At 41.0% G+C, this 23,261-nt stretch overlaps 1 protein-coding gene across 1 annotated transcript; it reads right to left on the reverse strand.

The window, feature by feature from the left end:
* Nucleotides 1-2,224: 2,224 nt before the first annotated feature.
* Nucleotides 2,225-21,482, reverse strand: LOC143764302 (indolethylamine N-methyltransferase-like). Its single transcript, XM_077249732.1, has 3 exons — nucleotides 21,249-21,482; nucleotides 10,410-10,617; nucleotides 2,225-3,250 (listed from the first exon to the last, which is right to left on the reverse strand). The coding sequence occupies exons 1-3, from the start codon at nucleotides 21,400-21,402 to the stop codon at nucleotides 2,821-2,823; spliced, it is 792 nt and encodes a 263-aa protein (XP_077105847.1). The 5' UTR covers nucleotides 21,403-21,482; the 3' UTR covers nucleotides 2,225-2,820.
* Between the last annotated feature and the right edge of the window lie 1,779 nt (nucleotides 21,483-23,261).

Raw genomic sequence — 23,261 nt, forward strand, 5'->3', positions numbered from 1 at the left:
CCAAAGATGTGATATACCGCAGCTAATTTATGTTTTAAGTGGGGGGGGGGCAATCACTTTTTCACACGGGACCTGTAGGTTTGGATTCCTTTTTCCCTTATTAATAAAGACCGTTATTTAAAAACTGCATTTTGTTATTACTTGTGTTATCTCTGTTTAATATTTAAATTTGGTAAACATATAACCCAAGCCCATTCTCCTACACATAGGGTGGGCAACACTCCACTAAATATATGAACATACTGATCAATTAGTCATTAAACTAATATTGAATCAAAAAGTGTCTTTGTATTTTTTTAAAGATTTTTTTACCTTTATTTGAACATATATAAAAGCTTACACACAAAATTAAAATAGTGCTTCTAAACCAAAAGTAATTATAAGAGGTCAGCTATATGCTTTAGCTGACCCCTTATAATTGCTTTTGGTTTAGAGGCACTATTTTAATTTTGCGTGTAAACTTTTGTATATGTTCAAATAAAGGTAAAAAAAATATTAAAAAAAAAACAAAGACACTTCTTGATTTAATATTAGTTTAATGACTAACTGATCAGTAAGTTCATAATATGTAAATTTGTTTGGTGATCTGATACAGGAAAGATATATATCTTGGTACCATGTTAGCTAGTAGATAGAAAAATATTTAGAATTGAGAGTCCTCAGTGGTTGATACCTTTTAATGGCTAACTAAAAAGATGGTAACAAATTGCAAGCTTTCGAGACTACACAGGCCTCTTCTTCAGGCATAGACTAAAATAAATTCTGGAGAATCACATATTTGTGCACAAAACATCACAGAAAAAAAAACATGAATAAGACAGGTGACATGAAGCAGAATTACCATGGGTGATAAACAGTTATGTCCATAAATATTGGACCAGTTTTAGATAGGGAATGTTTTATTGTCCTCTGATTGGGGTCTGGTTCTGTTGTGATGATTTCACATGGTCTGAAGGCAAATTCCTTAGTTCCTTAGTTGATGTAAAAAGACATAAATCCATGTGACACTTTCATTCCTGCACTAAGACAGTCAAAGGTCATCATCAGCTTATATTCCCATATTCTTCTGTCTCTTTGAGATTTGAAGCTACCTTTTAAAACAAGTAATTTCATGTCCATAATGTTATGATTGGGGAGACAAAAATGTTTGGCCACAGGTAGATCCATTATTTTTTCTCTTATTGTATGGCGGTGAGAATTCATACTTGTCCTCAGTTTTTGCCCTGTCTCCCCCACATACAGACCCCCAGTTGGACATTTAGTACAAATAATTAGGTGCACCACATTAGAAGTGACGCAGCTGAAAGTACCTGGTAGTCTTGTAGTCCTATCAGAGGACAATAAAACATTCCCTATCTAACAACTGAAAGCTTGCAATTTGTTATCATCTTTTCAGTTAGCCATTAAAAGGTGTCAACCATTGAGGACTCTCAATTCTAAGGCTATGTGCACATGATGCGGATTTAGTGCGGATCCGCAGCGGATTTTCCCGCGCAGAAACTCTGCAGTTCCGCAAAGTGATTTACAGTACAATGTAAATCAATAGGGAAAAAAAGCTGTGCTAATGGTGCAGAAAAATCCGCATGAAAACCGCTGCGGATCAAAAGAAGTAGCATGCTACTTATTTTGTGCGGAACTGCAGCATTTCTGACCCCTTCCATTATAGAAATCCACAGGGGTAAAAAATGCAGAAAATCCGCACAAAATCTGCATCAAATGCGCAACAAAAACGCACAAAATCCACATAAAAAATGCATCAAATCCGCACCTGCGTTTTCTGCCAGGAGATGCGGATTTTGTGCAGAAAATTCTGCACCTCAATCCGCAACGTGTGCACATAGCCTTAATATTTTGGTGATCTGAAACATTTATTAAGTCCAGCAAACATGCAAAAGAATAGGAAGTCAGGAAGTGGGCAAACACACAACTATATAATTATGTTAATGTTGCTTATTCTGGTCTATAGGTGATCCACGATTTATAATGCATACTTTACAAAGTTGTGGCAATCAAGTTTCAGATGCAGTTCCAAGTCTTCTCGGAAGCATTTGTAAAAAAACTGATGTGATTTGATATGATTTTGATTACAGGTTATATGGAGAAGCTGAAATATGATTTATATCAAGTTTATCTCTCTGAATATGATTATTGCTTAAAAATCAAGATTTGTAAAACCTATTGAGCAACAAAGTACAAGAATGGCATCATAGAGAGACACAAGCAGTTAGATGTAATATGCTTAATTTTATTTCATATTCATAGAAAGAAATTAAGAATCAAAACAATTAAATGCAACAATAAAGAAAGAAAAATAATTCCAAGATGTCATGCTTCTAAATTATTCAGATGATCAAATTAGGTCTGAGTGCAAAAGTGGTAAAAGTCCACAGCAACTTACCATTTATGATTGCATTCTAAATTTACTTATAACACATAACCTAGAAGTAGAGATGAGCAAATCTTTTGAATTTCTAATTATCTGGAGAATAAATTTGTGCAATCTCAGTACTGGGAAGCATTAAATTGCTTGGAAAAAACAAGTGTGGAAGAGGAGAGAAAGAGAGAACCCCATTGACCATAAGAGCTTACATTTTGGACCCTGGGACGAAAAGATATATAGCACTTTTTATATTGGAGGCAATGTAATTAGAAACACAGTTTTTAAAACTTGTGTCATGCACTAGGCACAAATTAAGCAAGTTGCCATGATTTTCTACGAATCCCTCTATGTAAATAATCTGATCGAGAAAGCCCTGTTATAAATATTGCAATTTCTTTAAAAGCTTTCTGCATAACTCTAAGATTTAGATATGTAAGTTTCTACTCTGATTTCGCTTTGTGAGCTGCAATGAATATGACGGCTTTATGGTCAATAAGGTCACAGACAGCCGTTCTCTTCTTAACCACACAGCGGTCAATAAGAAAACCTGCCTCAACTACAGCTTTCCTGGCAAAATCCTCATTATATGTGAAATACTGGAATTTGTCTTTCCCAACCGTGAAGTATGTTGCATCTAACACCCCAAGTAAAATGAGGTGACCCTCAGGTTTCAACAGCTTTGAGAACTTTTTGAGATATCTCACGTAATCATCTCCGTTTTGGCAGATAACATCTAGGAGCCAAGTACTGATGATACAATCTCCCAGTGGTAAAACAATTGGATCTGTAATATTTTCTTTCTCTAGGTTATATTTCACAACATGTTGAAGGGCTGATCTGACTTTTACTTCTTTGTCCTGCAGCGGGTCACTGAAAAAATAAATTGGAAATTTGAACAATATGCTTTTCCCACAGTCTGTTTTTTTACCTTCCTCACCAGCGTCATTTTATGTGGTAATAACTCTGGAACACTTTAGTGTATCCCAGTGATTGAGATTGTTTTTTTGTGACACATTGTACTTTATGTTAATGGTAATTGTAATTTGATATTTCTTGCATTTTTTTGTGAAAATATTGGAATTTTGGCAAAAAATTTGAAGAGTTTGTAATTTTCAAACTTAACATTTTTATATTTTTAAACCATTTAGTCTTGTTGTGTAAAATAATGATTAATAACATTTTCCTTAAGTCTACTTTACATCAGCATAATTTTATACACAATTTTTTTCTTGTTAGAAAGTTATAAGGTTAAAAGTTCATTATTTTTAATATTTTCAGCAGGTGCTTTTCAATAGGTGCTTCACATGAATTAAAGCAATGTGGGAGGAAAAAATGAACATTTTAACTTTTCCCACCAAAATGTTAATTTAGCCCCAAATTCTGCATTTTTACAAAGGTAACAGGAGAACATGAACAATAGATCTTTTTGAACAATTTCTCCTGAGTAGGCTGATACCCCGTATGCAGGGGAAAACTACTGTTTGGGCGCACTGCAGGGCCCAGAATGGAGGGAGCACCATTAGAATTTTGGAGTGCAAAATTTACTGGAATAGATAGCAGATATCATGTTACATTTGCAGAGCCCTTGGTGTGCCTAAACAGTGGAAAACCCCCACAAGTGACTCCATTTTAAAAATTATACCCCTCAAGCATTTTATCTAGAGATGTGGAGAGCATCTTGAACCCACAGGTGCTTCACAGAATCTTATTTGCTTGAGCTATGAAAATAAAAAAAATCAAATTATTCCCACAAAAATGTTGCTTTAGCCCTAAATTGCTCATTTTCACAATAGTAACAGGAAAAAATGGACCTAACAGTTTGTTTTGCAATTCCTCTTAAGTTCACCAACATCCTATATGTGGCTGGAAACTACATTTCAGGCACAGTGCAATGCTCAGAAGGGAAGCAGTGGCATATTGGAGTGTGGATTTTGCTTGAATAATTTCCGAGTGCCATGTCACATTGGCAGAGCCCTCAAAGTGCCAGTACAGCAAAGAAACCTTAAAGTGACTCAATTTTATAAACTCCAGGTCATGAGGGGTTTTTAATCAATAATTTTTCCTCTTTTTTCTTTTCTTTAAGTGGGCTTTCATACCATTGGATATGGTAGCCAGATGATATGGGGAATGAGATCGATTGATGACTTATTTTGGAGATTTCTGATAAACATGTTAGTTGTTACATATTATAGATGTCTTTTTGATCGATCTTTTCTCTCCCCCTACCCTCTGGTTCTTCCCCTTCTTTCTCTTTTTTTTCTGCATATTGCTTTTTAATTGATTTTTAATTTAATGAGATGGCCATGTGTGTGATGGGCTATTTGCCTGTTCTATTCTGCGATCATGTGACCTGGAGGGGTTGCTCCCTTGTTGCCACATGGCGGTCCCATTCTACAGATATGGCCAGAATCGCGCCCCTTGCTGTGACTCGTCTCTATGTGCTGAACGCACATTCGCACCAAGTCTGTACGTACGTCATGAAGTGTTTGGTCATGTGATGTGTGTCAGGTGACCACTCCTTGGTGACCTCGGATGGCGACGTAAGCGCTGTTCGGTTGCGGTGATAAGAGGGAGCTTGCGGTTGGCGGACAGGTATGCACCTATAGGATTTTGCTGTGTGAAAGCATAGGATAGGCTGAATCATGGACTCATTATTATTTTGGTGCATTTTCTATACAGTGGGGGAAATAAGTATTTGATACCTTGCTGATTTTGTAAGTTTGCCCACTGACAAAGACATGAACAGTCTATAATTTTAAGGGTAGGTTAACTTTAACATTGAGAGATTAAATATCAAAAATAAAATACAGAAAATCACATTGTATAAATTATATAAATTTATTTGCATTTTGCAGTGAGAAATAAGTATTTGATCTCCTACCAACCATTAAGCTCCTAATCAACTCGTTACCTGCATTAAAGACAGCTGTCTTACATAGTCACCTTTATAAAAGACTCCTGTCCGCAGACTCAATTAATCAGTCAGACTCTAACCTCTATAACATGGGCAAAAACAAAGAACTTTATAAGGATATCAGGGACAAGATTATAGACGTGCACAAAGCTGGAATGGGCTACAAAACCATAAGTAAGATGCTGGTTAAGAAGGAGACAACTGTTGGTGCAGTAGTAAGAAAATGGAAGAAATACAAAATGACTGTCAATCGACATCGATCTGGGACACCATGCAAAATCTCACCTCATGGGGTATCCTTGATCATGAAGAAGGTGAGAGATCAGTCTAAAACTACATGGGGGGAACTTGCTAATAATCTCAAGGCAGCTGCGACCACAGTAACCAAGGAAACCATGAGCAACACATTATGCCGTAAAGATTTAAGATCCTGCAGTGCCCACAAGGTCCCCCTGCTCAAGAAGGCACATGTGCAGGCCTATCTCAAGTTTGTCAATGAAAACCAGGATGATTCTGTGAGTTATTGTGAGAAGGTGCTGCGGTCATATGAGACAAAAATTGAGGTCTTTGGCATTAACTCAACTCGCCGTGTTTGGAGGAAGAGAAATGCTGCCTATGACCCAAAGAACCACATCCCCACTGCCAAGCATGGAGGTGGAAACATTAGGTTTTGGGGGTGTTTCTCTGCTAAGGGCATGGGACTACTCCACTGCATCAATAGGAGAATGGATGGAGCCATGAACCATAAAATCCTGAGTGACAACCTCCTTCCCTCCAACAGGACGTTAAAAATGGGTTGTGGCTGGGTTATCAAGCAAGAAAATGACCCAAAACATACATCCAAGGCAACAAAGTAGTGGCTCAAAAAGAAGCACATTAAGGACACTCCATGTCTCCAGACCTTAATCCCATAGAAAACTCATGGAGGGAGGTGAAATTTTGAGTTGCCAAGCGACAGCATCAAAATCTTAATGATTTAGAGATGATCTGCAAAGAGGAGTGGAACAAATTTTCTCCTGATATGTGCGCAAACCTCATCATCAACTACAAAAAAAAGTCTGACTGCTGTACTTGCCAACAAGGGTTTTGCCACCAAGTTATAAGTCTTGTTTGCCATACTTATTTCTCACTGCAAAATGCAAATAAATGTATATAATTTATACAATGCGATTTTCCGGATTTTATTTTTGATATTCTATCTCTCAATGTTAAAATTAACCTACCCTTAAAATTATAGACTGTTCATGTCTTTGTCAGTGGGAAAGTGTTTTTTTTGCAACAGCTATTTCAGTTTCATATATCTAATAACTGTTGGACACAGTAATGTTTCTGCCTTGAAATTAGGTTTATTGCACTAACAGAAAATGTGCAATCTGCATTCAAACAAAATTTGACAGGTGCATAAGTATGGGCACCTCACCAGAAAAGTGACATTAATATTTAGTAGATAAGGTAGCACACTGTAGCGCTGAAACATGCAAACATGAAACATGAAAATTTAACTGCATTACTGCACTAGAAATATGAAAAATGAGAGCGTTTAGCACATAAAAAAAGGCCAATTTTATGTGTACCTGGTAGCCACTTTACGGCATCTCTCTTATACCAGGTCCTACAATTTCCTTCCTCACTGAGAATAAATGTCTCCATCTGAATGGGTGCCTATGAAAACCTCTTATGAGACTACTATTCTCTCTCTCAGTGGAGGAGTAATGGACCTGCTGCAATTCAAACACCTGTGACTATGAGGCGGAATGCTCGGTCAGAAGGCAAAATAATACATTTAAAAAACTGACCGTCACATCCATACACAGACCAAGTGTGAACAGGTGCTAAACCTAGAGTCGCCAACTCCTATACATTCAAGCAAATAAGGTAGCACACTGTAGCGCTGAAACATGCAAACATGAAACATGAAAATTTAACTGCATTACTGCACTAGAAATATGAAAAATGAAAAATTTCAGATCATTTGACAGTTGTTTTGAGGAGCCCATGATGCCACTCTTCAGAGGAGATTCAAACAGGAGAACAACTTGCAAGTGGCCACTTTAAGTAGCTTTTCTCATGATTGCATACACTTGGCTATGAAGTTCAAAGCTCAATGAGGTTACAAAACCAAAACAAGTGCTTTAGTAAGTCAGTAAAAAGTAGGTAGGAGTATTTAAAACAAGAAAATGATAAGGGTGCCCATACTTATGCACCTGTCAAATTTTGTTTGAATGCAGATTGCACATTTTCTGTTAGTACAATAAACCTCATTTCAAGGCAGAAACATTACTGTGTCCAACAGTTATTAGATATATGAAACTGAAATAGCTGTTGCAAAAAAACAATTTTTAGAAAACATTATGCTTAAGATTAATAGGTGTGCCCAAACTTTTTCATATAACTGTATATATATAACATATACCACTGAGAGATATTTTGTGCATTTTTCCTGAGATTTTGCATATAAACTATGTAATGTATTGTAACAACCTTGCTGGCATCACTGCATGGCCTCCCATCCCCCACCTGCATTACACTCAGACTCACTTACTTCTCTGGGCCTTGTTGTGACTTCTCTCTTCTGCCAGCTCCATGCTGTGTGCCTCATGTCTGCTGTTTGCTCTATGCATGCTCTGTCTGTGTGCATAGCGGGGCTGCTCCGGCAACTCCTGCGTCTTATTGAGTCTGTGTGCACCTTGCTAAGGTGTCTCCGGCCAATTGCCATGACGCTTCCTGTATTTAAGACTTCCCCACCCATTGGTGGGGGCCTGTGCATCTTACTCCCTCAGTCAGTTCTTAGCTGCTGAGGTGCCAGGCCCTGCCTCTGTTACTCTTGTGTCTGCCACCCAGTGGGGCATTGTACCCTGGTCTCTGTCCTGTGTTTGCCATCCAGTGGGGCTTAGTACCCTAGCTTGTGTCTTTGTATAGCCACCCAGTGGGGCGTCGTACCCTGGCTTGTGTCCGTGTTTCTATGCCTTGTCTTGTTCCTGAGTCTGCCTTGGTCTAGTCCTGTTCCCTATATTCGTTTATATCCCTGTCTTGGTTTGCTTTCTCTGCTGTGCATACTCTGTGTCTTGCTTTGCTCTGCTCTGCACTCTGTATCTAGCTTTGCTCTGCTTTCGGCTCTGCACTCTGCGACCTTGATTTGCTCCTTGCTCTGCATTCTGTAACTTTGCTCTGCACTCTATGGTTTTGCACTCAGCTCTGCACTCTGACTTTGCTCTGCTCTCAGCTCTGCACTCTGTGGCTTTGCTCTCGGCTCTGGTCTCTGTAGCTTTGCTTTGCACTCTGACTTTGCTCTGCTCTCAGCTCTGCACTTTGTGGCTTTGCTCTGTGGCTCCACTCCTTGCGGTTCTACCTTGCTCCCCTTCTTGTGGTTCTTCCCTGCTCTGCCTCCTGCATCTCTGCACTTGGCTCTCCCTCCTGCATCTCTGCTCTTGGCTCTGCCTCCTGTGTTTTCACACTTGGCTCCGCCTCCTGCGTTGCCGCACTTGGCTCCGCCTCCTGCTCTTGGCTCCACCTCCTGCGTTTCCGCCCTTGGCTATGCCTCTTGCATTTATGCACTTGGCTCCGCCTCCTGCATTTCTGTTCTTTGCTCTAGCTTCTGTGCTTCCGCTTTGCATCCGCTCTTGCAGTCTTTCTCTACCTATTCATAAGTCCTCCTGTCTGAACAGGTTCTTACCTGTTTTACATACCTGCCTGCAGACCGTTCCCTACCGGTTCTTCCAGTGTACCAGCCTTGTCCGCCAGTCCTGCTAGAGCCAGCTGTACCTGCCTACCAACCAGAGAGCCAGCCGTGCCCACCTGCTTGCCAGTGTCTCTGTTGCACCCGTCCGCCTGCCTGTGTCCCAGTCGTGCCCATATGTCTGCCAGAGTGCCAGTCGTGCCCGCTTGCCTGTCTATGTTCCGTTCTCTGGTGGGATCAGCAGCCACAGCCAGACACCACCCTGGAGTGGTACCTGATAGCTTCCTGCCGCACAAGTCTGACCTCACCATCAGAGGCTCCAGTGAAGACCAAGGAAGCTACTTAGTTACGCCCCTTCCAGGGTAGTCTGGTCTGTGATCCAGTGGGGCCACACCCCTGCACGTCCGCACCAACCAGTTTGGGCGCGAGCATGACATGTATCTTTTTGGGCTGTGCTTCTATGGTGATTAGTGCAGACTGTGTCTCCACACTATATAAGCCATCCCTTTGTGATATCCTGTATACTTGATAAAGGTCGATATAGGTCGAAATTATGTGTTTTCATGGCGGAATAAAGCTTCTTTGAATTTCTTCACCTGGATTGGACGCTGTTCTCATTTATCCTGACTGCTGCTACTATTCCATGTGGGTTCCTTGGATTGAGAGCGGGCATACACACTTAGTGAGTGCTGTCAGCCTTTTCCTTATGTGGCCTCATGTGACAAGGGGGTCTCGTCTAGAGATGAGCGAACATTGTCGGCTCCCTCCTTAGCAAGTTGCAGAGTTTATGGAAGAAGCTGCATCAGGAACCCGGATACCTGGAGCGCTCCCGATGATCAGCTGTTTGGGGCCGTAGCTGCATGTGTCACATGAGAGCCTGTGTGTTGCGTCTGTCACACAGCCGCACATGCAGCTGCGACACTGAACAGCTGATCATCAGGAGCGCTCCAGGTATCCGGGTTCCCGATGCAGCTTCTTCGGTAAGCACTATAGCTTGCTCACTGTAGGTCACAGATCAGGAAGTCATTATCTGACCCCCTGCTATCATGGCAACCATAGGGTACCCATGATGACATTACAAGGGCGTCAATCGATGAGATGTATCTCCTGGCAAAGTTCTGGGATTAAACACCGATAGTAGCCACCGACCCTTATTTACACAAAATAGGACAAAATAACATCCTTTGTGGCTTAATCTTGGATACCTCTCTTCTTTTATTAAGGATAGCTCTTATTAAACAGCAATTAAGAATTTTGATCTGGATGAATAAATGCAGACTATTTCATGGATTTTATAAATGTAATTTGAATAAACGATATCAGATAAATAATAGATTTACTGTGCAAACATCTTCTAAATTTGCCTTTAAATACATAGAATGGAAGCAGCTATGTCAATGGCAGTGTGTTTTCATAATTATTTTGGACAAATACTTCACCTGCTTTCTCCTATGTCTGCTTGCATTTTTGCGGCATGGCTCCAGTTAAACGCTCCTGTACGTGAGTCAACCCATCTTTTTAGCTCCAAGATGCATCTGTCTCTCATCTTCAGCACGATGATGTATTTAAAAAACTCACAGGCTGGAAACAAGTGATGAATCATGGCACTCGGACTGATATCAATCAAAATATCTCCATATATGTTACCTGCAAAAAAATATGAATAAAACACACGGTTGGAAAAGTCACAGAAAAGGGATTGTCTGTATATTAAAAAAAAAAAAAATCTTATTAATTTTATTAACTCTGGATGGGAATATCAAAACGTATCTTTTAATATGTTCACTTTAATCCCTTTTCTTCCTGGACCATATACAGTTAGGTCCAGAAATATTTGGACAGTGACACAAGTTTTGGCATTTTAGTTGTTTGCCAAAACATATTGCAGATCCAATTATATAATCAATATGGACTTAAAGTGCAGACTCTCAGCTGTAGTTTGAGGATGTTCACATCCTAATTGAAGTAAGGGTTTAGGAATTACAGATCTTTAAAATGGAGCTGCCTCTTTTTTAAAGGGATCAAATGTAATTGGACAATTATCTCAAAATCTCTTTAATGAACTACATGGGATTTTCCCTTGCATCATCAATTAAGCAGGTAAATGGTTTGGAGCTGATTCCAGGTGTGGCATTTGCATTTGGAAGTTCTTGCTGTGAAGCCACAAGATGCCGTCAATGGAGCTCTCAATGAAAGTAAAACAGACAATCATTAGGCTGAATAAAAGAAGAAATCAGAGAGATAGCAGAAATATCAGGATTGGCCAAATCAACAGTTTGGTACTGTTATGAACAACCGTGATGCACTTGGATTTGTGGATCCATTGTGCCACAAGGATGGGCCGCACACAGACCAGGTGACAATTTCCAGGCACTGTCTACACTGGGACCAAGGGACGAGGCTCAGGAATTGGCCGCTTTGGGACCGGTGGACAAGGTTCTGTCACCGGTGCAAAAAAGTGCTTCAGATACAGGGCTGGCCACTCTGAGACCAGGGGACTTCAGATACAAGACTGGTCACACCGGAATCAGGGGAGTTTGGATACAGGACTAGCCACACCAGGACCAGGGAACTTTGGATACATGACTAGCCGCACCGTTACCAGGGAAACAGGTTCAGGACACTGGCTGCACACGTACAAGGGAACTTAACAACTCACTAGTAGTACACCTTACTCACTGATGTTTGCACTCGGGAAAGGGGGCCTTTTACAGTGGGGTAAAAAAGTATTTAGTCAGTCAGCAATAGTGCAAGTTCCACCACTTAAAAAGATGAGAGGCGTCTGTAATTTACATCATAGGTAGACCTCAACTATGGGAGACAAACTGAGAAAAAAAAATCCAGAAAATCACATTGTCTGTTTTTTTATCATTTTATTTGCATTTTATGGTGGAAAATAAGTATTTGGTCAGAAACAAAATTTCATCTCAATACTTTGTAATATATCCTTTGTTGGCAATGACAGAGGTCAAACGTTTTCTGTAAGTCTTCACAAGGTTGCCACACACTGTTGTTGGTATGTTGGCCCATTCCTCCATGCAGATCTCCTCTAGAGCAGTGATGTTTTTGGCTTTTCACTTGGCAACACGGACTTTCAACTCCCTCCAAAGGTTTTCTATAGGGTTGAGATCTGGAGACTGGCTAGGCCACTCCAGGACCTTGAAATGCTTCTTACGAAGCCACTCCTTCGTTGCCCTGGCGGTGTGCTTTGGATCATTGTCATGTTGAAAGACCCAGCCACGTTTCATCTTCAATGCCCTTGCTGATGGAAGGAGGTTTGCACTCAAAATCTCACGATACATGGCCCCATTCATTCTTTCATGTACCCGGATCAGTCGTCCTGGCCCCTTTGCAGAGAAACAGCCCCAAAGCATGATGTTTCCACCACCATGCTTTACAGTAGGTATGGTGTTTGATGGATGCAACTCAGTATTCTTTTTCCTCCAAACACGACAAGTTGTGTTTCTACCAAACAGTTCCAGTTTGGTTTCATCAGACCATAGGACATTCTCCCAAAACTCCTCTGGATCATCCAAATGCTCTCTAGCAAACTTCAGACGGGCCCGGACATGTACTGGCTTAAGCAGTGGGACACGTCTGGCACAGCAGGATCTGAGTCCATGGTGGCGTAGTGTGTTACTTATGGTAGGCCTTGTTACATTGGTCCCAGCTCTCTGCAGTTCATTCACTAGGTCCCCCCGCGTGGTTCTGGGATTTTTGCTCACCGCTCTTGTGATCATTCTGACCCCACGGGGTGGGATTTTGCGTGGAGCCCCAGATCGAGGGAGATTATTAGTGGTCTTGTATGTCTTCCATTTTCTAATTATTGCTCCCACTGTTGATTTCTTCACTCCAAGCTGGTTGGCTATTGCAGATTCAGTCTTCCCAGCCTGGTGCAGGGCTACAATTTTGTTTCTGGTGTCCTTTGACAGCTCTTTGGTCTTCACCATAGTGGAGTTTGGAGTCAGACTGTTTGAGGGTGTGCACAGGTGTCTTTTTATACTGATAACAAGTTTAAACAGGGGCCATTACTACAGGTAATGAGTGGAGGAAAGAGGAGACTCTTAAAGAAGAAGTTACAGGTCTGTGAGAGCCAGAAATCTTGATTGTTTGTTTCTGACCAAATACTTATTTTCCACCATAAAATGCAAATAAAATGATAAAAAAACAGACAATGTGATTTTCTGGATTTTTTTTTCTCAGTTTGTCTCCCATAGTTGAGGTCTACCTATGATGTAAATTACAGACGCCTCTCATCTTTTTAAGTGGTGGAACTTGCACTATTGCTGACTGACTAAATACTTTTTTGCCCCACTGTATATAAGATGCCTTCCGTTTGCAGGTGTACACGTTATGCTAAATGCCTATCAGCAACCGGCTGACAGCATTTAGCAAAAGTGCGCTCTGCTCCTTTAAGAGCAGGAGGGTGCACAACTAGTGGGTGAGCCGGCATCTCTGAATGGGACCCAATGCTGTGGTGCCGACAGAAGTGTTACAGGTACATAGGTACATTCTGCAAAAAAAGAAAAAAGAGCGCACTGTTGATCTTGGGAATTCAAACAGGTCTGGAAGTCCATGAAAGACAACACTGGTGGATGATCGCAACATCCTTTCCATGGTGAAGAAAAATCCCTTCTCAACATCTAAGCGAAGAACCCTTTCCAGGAAGTCAGTGTTTCAGTATCTAAGTCTTTCTTAAAGATAAGACTTTACCATACCAAAGCAAGTACAGAGGGTTCACCACAAAGTGCAAACCATTAATCAGCCTTAAATAGAAAGGCCAGGTGAGACTTTGCCAAAACTCATCTAAAGAAGCTGCCCAGTTGTGAAAAAGCATTCACAGGACAGATGAAACTAAGATTAACCTGTATGAGAATGATGGAAAGAAGTAAGTATGGAGAAGTCTTGGAACGGCTCATGATCCAAAGCACCGCATGTGCTGTGTAAAACAAGGTGCAGGCGGTGTGATGGACAGATGGATTGGGATGGGCTTTATAGAAATCTCATGCCCACTGTTTGAATTTTTTCTTAGTGTAAACTGCTGTGGGTGTTTCGAATTTGCAACATGTCAATTTCTCTTGCAGGTAGGCTGAAATTTATGTGCGTTTTTCCCCATAAACATGCATTAGATGAGGAAAATTCACATGTAAAATATACACGTGTTTTTAGTGTTTTTTCACTACAGAAATGCACTAAAAGTGCATGGAATCTGAACAAACCAAATACCAAGAAGTATCAAAAACATAGCAACTTCGTTTAAAACATGACATAACAAAAAGACATAAAAACTGCAGCGTCAAGAATGCAATAAAAACACATGTAAAAAGTGCAAGTAACCTAATTTGCTGAAAGTATAAATCATTTTAATTTTTATTTCAGAAATCTATAATGCATGTTAAAATAAGCAACTTTGTAATATAACTGAATAAACAAATAAAAAAGGAGTGCCAGCCGAAGAGCACAGTAGATACACATAGAGAGAAGGGAAGTTGATGGATTGATCTTCCACTTACTTCATAGGGGGAGGAAGATTACTATCCCCCTTTCCTTCCAGGTCAATCCTTAAACTCTGCTACTCCCCATGTGAACCTACCGTGCTCTTCGGCTGGCGCTCCTTTTTTGTTTGTTTTTTCAGTTGCCTTACAAAACACCACCTGGTTAGGCCGGTTTCACACGTCAGTGGCTCCGGTACGTGAGGTGACAGTTTCCTCACGTACCGGAGACACTGACACACGTAGACCCATAAAAATCAATGCATCTGTTCAGATGTCATTGATTTTTTGCGGACCATGTCTCCGTGTGCCAAACACGGAGACATGTCAGTGTTCGTGGGAGCGCACGGATTACACGGACCCAATAGAGTCAATGGGTCCGTGTAAAACACGGACCTCACACGGACATTCTCCGTCTGGGGTCCGTGTGGCGTGCAGGAGACAGCGCTACAGTAAGCGCTGTCCCCCCCACATGGTGCTGAATCCGCGATTCATATGTTCCCTGCAGCAGCGTTTGCTGCAGAGAAAATATGAATAATAGTGTTTAAAATAAAGATCTATGTGTCCGCCGCCTCCCACCCCCTGTGCGCCCCCCCGCTGTTCAGAAAATACTCACCCGCTCCCACGTTGGCTGTCACTCCTTCCTCTCTGCCCCGCGCCTTCTACTGTATGCGGCACGTGGGGCCGATCATTTACAATCATGAATAGTCGGCTCCGCCCCTATGGGAGGTGGAGCCACATATTCATGACTGTAAATGATCGGCCCCACGTGACCGCATACACTAGAAGCCGCGGCCAGACCGGGAAGGAGCGACAGCCAACGAGGGAGAGGGTGAGTATTTTCTGAACAGCGGGGGGGGGGCGCACAGGGGGTGGGGGGGCGGCGGACACATAGATCTTTATTTTAAACACTATTATTCATATTTTCTCTGCAGCAAACGCTGCTGCAGGGAACATATGAATCGCAGCTTCAGCACGATGCAGGGTACCACACGCGTGGGTACCACATGCTCCGTGTGGTACCCACTCGCCATACGGGCGGCACACGTGTGCCGCACGTATGGCCTACGTGAGTTCCCAGGCACACGGACACGGATAACTCCGGTACCGATTTATTCCGGTACCGGAATTATCTGGACGTGTGGGACAGCCCTTAGGGTGTCCGGACCTGGTAGTAGCAGGCTGATTGAGCTGTAGCAAATTTGTCCACATTTAAGAAGACTATCTAGTGAAAGTGTTCTGTTGTTTTTCCTTTCCCTACTCCCTCCTTAGAAGCACTCCTTTTCGGGCTTTCTACTTGCTATTTTTTCAACTTTGTAATATGTCTTATCAGAGATATCTGCTTAGTGCTACTTGTGGACTGATCTTTCATTCTCAAAATTCTCAGGCCATGTGCACACGTTCAGTATTTTTCACGTTTTTTGTGTGTTTTTTTCGCTATAAAAACGTGATAAAAGCGCGAAAAAAACGCTAACATATGCCTCCCATTATTTTCAGGGTATTCCGCATTTTTTGTGCAAATGTTGCATTTTTTTCCGTGAAAAAATCATATCGCGGAAAAAAAAGCAACATGTTCATTAAAATTGCGGAATTGCGGGGATTCCGCACACCTAGGAATGCATTGATCTGCTTACTTCCCGCACGGGGCTGTGCACACCATGCGGGAAGTAAGCAGATTATGTGCAGTTGGTACCCAGGGTGGAGGAGAGGAGACTCTCCTCCACGGACTGGGCACCATATAATTGGTAAAAAAAAAAGAATTAAAATAAAAAATAGTGATATACTCACCTTCGATGGCCCCCGGAGAGTGTTCCCACCTCATAGCGCTGCATGCTCTCTCTTCTGTTCCTATAGATGCTCTGTGTGAAGGACCTGCGATGACGTCGCTGTCTTGTGATTGGTCGCTTGACCGCTCATGTGACTGCTCACGTGACCGCGACATCATCGAAGGTCCTGCACACACCATCTATAGGAACGGACGCCGCTGAGGAGATCGGCTGTCTGCAGAGGGTGAGTATAACCATTTTTTAATTTTTTTTAGTATTTTTAACATGATATCTTTTTACTATTGATGCTGCATAAGCAGCATCTATAGTAAAAAGTTGGTCACACTTGACAAACAGTATGTTTGACAAGTGTGACCAACCTGTCAGTCAGTTTTCCAAGCGATGCTACAGATCGCTTGGAAAACTTTAGCATTCTGCAAGCTAATTTCGCTTGCAAAATGCTAAAAAAAAATGCGGATTTCTTGCAGAAAATTTCCGGTTTTCTTCAGGAAATTTCTGCAAGAAATCCTGACGTGTGCACATACCCTTAATTCAAGAGTAAGGCCATGTGCACACGTTCAGGATTGTTAGCGTTTTTTTCGCGTTTTTTCGCTATAAAAACGTGATAAAAACGCGAAAAAAAACGCTTACATAAGCCTCCTATTATTTACAGGGTATTCCGCATTTTTTGTGCAAATGTTGCGATTTTTTCCGCGAAAAAATCGCATAGCGGAAAAAAAAGCAACATGTTCATTAAAAATGCGGAATTGCAGGGATTCCGCACACCTAGGGGTCCATTGATCTGCTTACTTCCCGCACGGGGCTGTGCACACCATGCGGGAAGTAAGCAGATTATATGCGGTTGGTACCCAGGGTGGAGGAGAGGAGACTCTCCTCCACGCACTGGGCACCATATAAGTGGTCAAAAAATAAGAAATAAAATAATAAACAGTCCTATACTCACCCTCGATGTATTCCCGCCTCCTCGCACGCTGCCGTTCGGTTCCTGTAGCTGGTGTGCGCTGAAGGACCTCGCCGAATGACGTCACTGTCCTGTGATTGGTCGTGAGCGGTCATGTGACCGCTCACGTGACCGTGACGTCACGGGAGGTCCTGTGCGCACAGACCAGCTAGAAGAGGAGCCGGACGGCCGCTGAGGAGATGTCTGGGTGAGTATAAGCATTTTTTTTATTTTTTTTATTATTTTTAAACATTCTATCTTTTACTATAGATGCTGCATAAGCTGCATCTATAGTAAAAAGTTGGTCACACTTGTCAAACGCTATGTTTGACAAGTGTGACCAACCTGTCAGTCAGTTTTCCAAGCGATGCTACAGATCGCTTGGAAAACTTTAGCATTCTGCAAGCTAATTACGCTTGCAGAATGCTAAAAAAACGCGAAAAAAACGGAAAAAAAACGCAAAAAAAAAATGCGGATTTCTTGCAGAAAATTTCCGGTTTTCTTCAGGAATTTTCTGCAAGAAATCCGCAACGTGTGCACATACCCTAAAATCTGTATTCAGTGAACAAAGACTTTCCAATCACTGTTATAGGAGATGGCAGTCACTACTGATAAGCTCCTATGTAGAAGGGAGGAGCGAGATAGAACTTTACGTGCAACAACTGTCATCTCCTATCTCAGTAATGGGAAAGTCTGTGTTCACTGAATACAGATTTTACCTGTGAATTGAGTTTTTCTTTGCTAAGGCATATTACAAAATTGCTAATTTTTATGTGTACTATTGATTTATGAGATAATAATTACAATGATGGTTTCACATTTCTGCAATATAAAAAACTCACCAAATAATTATTGTGGGAATGTAGTCTACTGGTTTTACCTACATAGAAAAAAATGCAGAAACAATAAACAGTTTTTTTTACTCTTTTTGATATGTTTGCTTTGTTTTTGATACTGCCTGATATTTGACATTGACAAAACTTTTTTTGATGGTTATGTGCGGATTGCATGCAGGTTTTAGTGTTCCTATTGCGGAAGCGCACTAATAACGCATGTGAATTTTTTACTTGCTAATTTTCCGCATCTTATGCAGTTCTAAGGGGAAAATCAGCACAAAGAACTCAGCGTACTTGCAAGAGAAATTCGGATGTGGCTACTGACAAGGAATTGGATCGACAGTGGCATTTTTGTTCCCTGTTTTTTTATTTATTTGTTAATTTCATTTTTCAATTATTTTTCACATTGTGCACCACCATAAGTTTTTACATAGACCTTTGGATCTGTAGGGATGTAGCTCTGATAGGCATTAGGCAGCATTCACACAGGCAACAGTTTTAGCCTAACAAGGCATGGCTTATTAGCTCCTGAAACCCTGGAAGGCCTTTAACACAAATCGGGCTTTCCACTAAGGTAAACATAACAGGAAAGTAGAATACAGATGGAGGTCAATACTACGACACGCGTACACATCCAATACTCCAGCACATACGCATCCAAAACTCTGGCAGATTTTCATCCAGCCACACACAGGACAGTATGGGATCTCTCCAGCTTCCACACTCTGGTAGACTGTCCATCATTAAATGGTATTTTTTCTCTCTAGGACTAAAGACTGCTTTGCTCTTCAGCTTACTCAGTCGAGCTATTCAGAAAAAGATTTTCAGTGGTCTCTCTCCCAGCTACAGCTCACATCCTGGTTGGTCACTCATCAACTTACATGCTTGCCTCTGCTATATCAATGGGCAGGGATTAATAAAATGATATATAACAGGGAGAAATGCAAGATCCTGCATCTGGGCAAGAGAAACAAAAATTACATCTACAGAATGGGAGGAATAGATCTAAGCAACAGCATGTGTAAAAAAGATTTGGGTGTGCTAATAGATCACAGCTTGCACATGAGTCAATAGCATGATACAGCAGCAAAAAAGGCAAACACAGTTCTAGGATGTATTAAGAGAAGCATAGAGTCTAGCTCATGTGAATTAGTCACCCCCCTCTACTCTTCCTTGGTCAGGCCTCATCTGGAATACTGTGTCCAGATCTGGGCAAAACACTTAAAAAAAGACTTTGAAAAACTGGAGCAAATTAAGAGAAGAGCTACCAGGATGGCAAGTGGACTGCAAAGTATGTCCTGCGAGGAACGGTTAAAGGATCTGATAATGTTTTGCTTTCAAAAAAGAAGGCTAAGAGGAGACTTAGTAGCTGTCTACAAATATCTGAAGGGCTGTCACAGTGTAGAGAGATCATCATTATTCTCATTTGCATGAGAGGTGGTGAGTTCTCCTTCAATGGAAGTCTTCAAACAGAGGCTGGGCAGACATCTGTCTGAGATGGTTTAGTGAATCCTGCATTAAGCAGTGTCTTGGACATGATGACCCTGGAGGTTCCTACCAACTCTAACATTCTAGGATTTTGTGGCATCCAGCCTGACTTACCATCAGGACACCCTAAACCCATTTCCTGCTTCTTAGCAAAACACTGCATGTGCACTCCTAATCAAGACCTGCAGCTCTACAATTTAGCCATGGCCTTACTACAGGGAGCATTTCAATATTTCAATATTTTTATTGTCATACTATTTCCTTTGTAATTGGGACTCATGTATTACCTCTAGTTATAAATTAAATGAAGCCTGCTGGCAACATAGAAGAGCTGTCTGAGTCCCTTATGAACCAGTAGCTCCCATTCCCTCCCCATACACAGTGCTGTCATAAATAGTGATGAGCGAATATACTCGTTTCTCGAGCATGCTCAGGGGGTCCTCCGAGTATTTTTTTAGTGCTTGGAGATTTAGTTTTTAGCATCTTAGCTGAATGACTTACATCTCTTAGCCATCATAAGTACATGTGGGGGTTGCCTGGTTGCTAGAGAACCCCCACATGTACTTATGCTGGCTAACAGATGTAAATCATTCAGCTGCGGCGCTAAAAACTAAAACTCCGAGCACTAAAAAATACTCGGAGGACCCCCGAGCATGCTCGAGAAATCTCGAGTAACGAGTATATTCGCTCATCACTAGTAATAAACCATCTGTGTCTTCTCTATGGGAAAGTTTCTCTGTGTAGCTGTTTGACTTTGCAGTGATGTTTTAGAATGTCAGTGCAGAATACAAGCCAACAAAGTGTATGGGCTTTCCAGGAGCAGTAAATATCAAAATATAATTGTTTTTTTGCATATTGTTATTTTGGAAATTATGACACAAGAAAAGTTTAAAAGGCACAACACAACATCTTGACCTCAGGACAGATGAAGCACTGGAGAATGTGCGAAACAATCGCTGCTTGTTTGTGTCCTGCAAACTTGTATCCGGTTGGCCATTTATTCATGTTATTGGCAAATTACAGAAGATAGCATCCGCTAACCATGATTTTATCTCACCACAGATGCTTCCACTTTCTAGTAATTGTTTTATCTAACTCTAGTGATTAATTCAGAGCTACATTGTTAATTACTGCAGTATAAGGATTAATTTGCTGTTGCTTCTGAACATTTTCGTCATAGAGAGACACAAGAGTAGAAAACCTTTATATATCGGTGTACTGAGTGACAAAGAGTTAGGAAAAGAAGCACACAAATAAGCTGTCACTTTCTAGTAAGAGTTTTATCTCGCCCTGTGTTGGATTCTGCATTGCTCAGTGTGGCTGCATGTGTTTTCTTTGCTGCTGCTTTTGAAGATGTGCTAAAGGGAGAGGAGAGCAAGAATCACTCATGATGTGCTGTGTACACGAGACATAACAGCAGCTAATTATCATATATTAGTTTTGAGACCATCATAAATTAGAGATAGAGCCGGCAAAGGACAAAACTGGTGAAAATGCAGGTTATATGGTATGTTATTTAACAGCCAAAACAATAACTTTACTAAATCAAGAGACCATTTATATTCTTCATAATATTCAATACCCAGAGTTTTGTCTGCTTCTTTTTGTTGATAAGATAGATGCAGCATGCCCCTTGTAATCACTCAACCCCCAAAATCTTAAATCCCTAAATTTTATCTAGTTATCTACAGTAAAGCAAATTAAAAATGGAAAGAATAAGATATGTACTACATACCCTCTTTAAAGGTTTTTGAAAGATTTTCAAGGGGAAATTTTAAGGAATCCTCCCCTAAGACCATGTTTGGTTTATCTGAAAAATAATTCTCCAAATTTTCTCTGGAATCAAAACTATGTTCATTATAGCACTTATTGGGACAGCAATCCATCATGTAATCTTGGAATCACCGACGGGGTGACTCCTTCTACACCTACGGGGTGACTCCTTCTACACCGGTGCCTAAATGTCTTTATATCATCACTAGGAATTAATTTACAGAGTATACAAATTCATTTCATGTCATGAGTCATTCATGGGATCAAATATTTACATTTATATATCGTGATGTTTATAAGCTGAAACATTTTTTTAATAAATTGAGCAATGGAAAAAACTTCTCCACAAACTTGTTTACTTTAAGTCTGGAATGGCTGCTTAAAAAGAGAGAAAGATCAGCCATAGGTAGAGTGAAGCATTTTAGCCAATTGGTTCATAGCTGCACTTCTTTGGTCACTGCTCAATGGGATAAAAGAGATACTTCACATAAATTAATAAATCGGATTCGGCACACAATTAATCAGTAAATATTATTGTCATGGGTATACCACAACAGAGAGGGGACAGAAAACCGCAGTGTCTGGTTTCACAAACTCCTGCACTTCACCATCATAATAAACAATGCAGGTTTTTTCCTTGCTAAGAGTGCAAGGGTTAATCTTTTCAGTTGACAGCTCCTGGAGCTTTCCTATTTGGATGGTCTCAGCTGTTTAGTGTTGGACAATCCCCTCTACTATATATGCTCGCCTCTGGCACTTTGGGATTGCCAGTGTTAGATCTTACTGCCTGGTTCTGGAGCTAGCGGTGTAGTTCATGGTTGGAGTATGTGCTTGGAGATTCTTTTGGAGATTGTTACATGGACTTTTGTCTGTGTATACATCTTCATCCTCTTCTATTTGGTTTCTCCTTCGTTTAACTCCCCTGTGTTCCACTTTGGTGCTTGATGTTCATATTTTATATGGTTGGTATTTTCACTTATCCCTGTTTGTCTTGCCTTGTTTGTCTTGTTAATGTGTTCCTATACATTTCAGCTTCCCACTACCCTTGGTGAGGGCGGGGACAGATCAGGGTAGATATAGGAGCATAGCAAGGAATGAGAACCCAACATCTCCACCTTCAGGAGTAATCTGGTGGACAGGAATAGACTAGGGCGCCCCTAGTTCTAGGGACCTGTTAGCGCCAAAGCCCCAGTTCCATATTGACAATTATAAATTCCTTATATAATATAAAACTATATTAGACGTACAATTCACACATAGCAATGTAATAATACCTATAGTCATAGGCAAAAGACATAGTTACTAGAGATGAGCGGATCTGTTGAGATTCAAATTCGCCAAATCCATTGGATTTTACAGGGATATTCGATTGGCTGTAAATTCATTGTCTGTGGATAAAATGTCTAATCTTACCATCTAGGGTCAGGAGAGACCCTAGAGTATAATGAACAAAAGATGTAGAGCAAAAAAAAAAGCAACCAGTAGTTACATCCCCACTCACCTCCACTGGTCACTGACCATGTACCATCCTTGGCATCCTTTTTTACTGTTACTTCACACTGAAACTGCAGATATCTTCACAGTAGGCTGGGAATTCTGGCCACGGGTAGGCTTTTTATGTCCCATGCTTGTGCAGGATCATCCCATGTGTAATCATGGCTGGAAGTCCCGGCCTAGAATGTGCATTGCAAAGCCAAATCGCATATTCTGATATCATGAAATTGCTAAGACCGCATGTCAATGGCATTAAGTGAATGTCTAAGCAAAACCCATCTTCTACAAATGAAGCTGCAATATAATCTAGTTTATTTTCTAGTTGTATTCATGTTTTTGCTAATGGTCTGAAAGAAATTGGGGTTTAATAATAATTTGTGGCTTTATTCTACGTGTTTCGAAGTTACAAGTACTTCTTCTTTAGGAAAAGGTGGTCCTTCTTGTTCCTGACGAAGACATTCTGGTAACTTCGAAACACGTA

The sequence above is a fragment of the Ranitomeya variabilis genome, chromosome 4 (genome assembly GCF_051348905.1).
Source record: "Ranitomeya variabilis isolate aRanVar5 chromosome 4, aRanVar5.hap1, whole genome shotgun sequence".
Lineage (NCBI taxonomy): Eukaryota > Metazoa > Chordata > Amphibia > Anura > Dendrobatidae > Ranitomeya > Ranitomeya variabilis.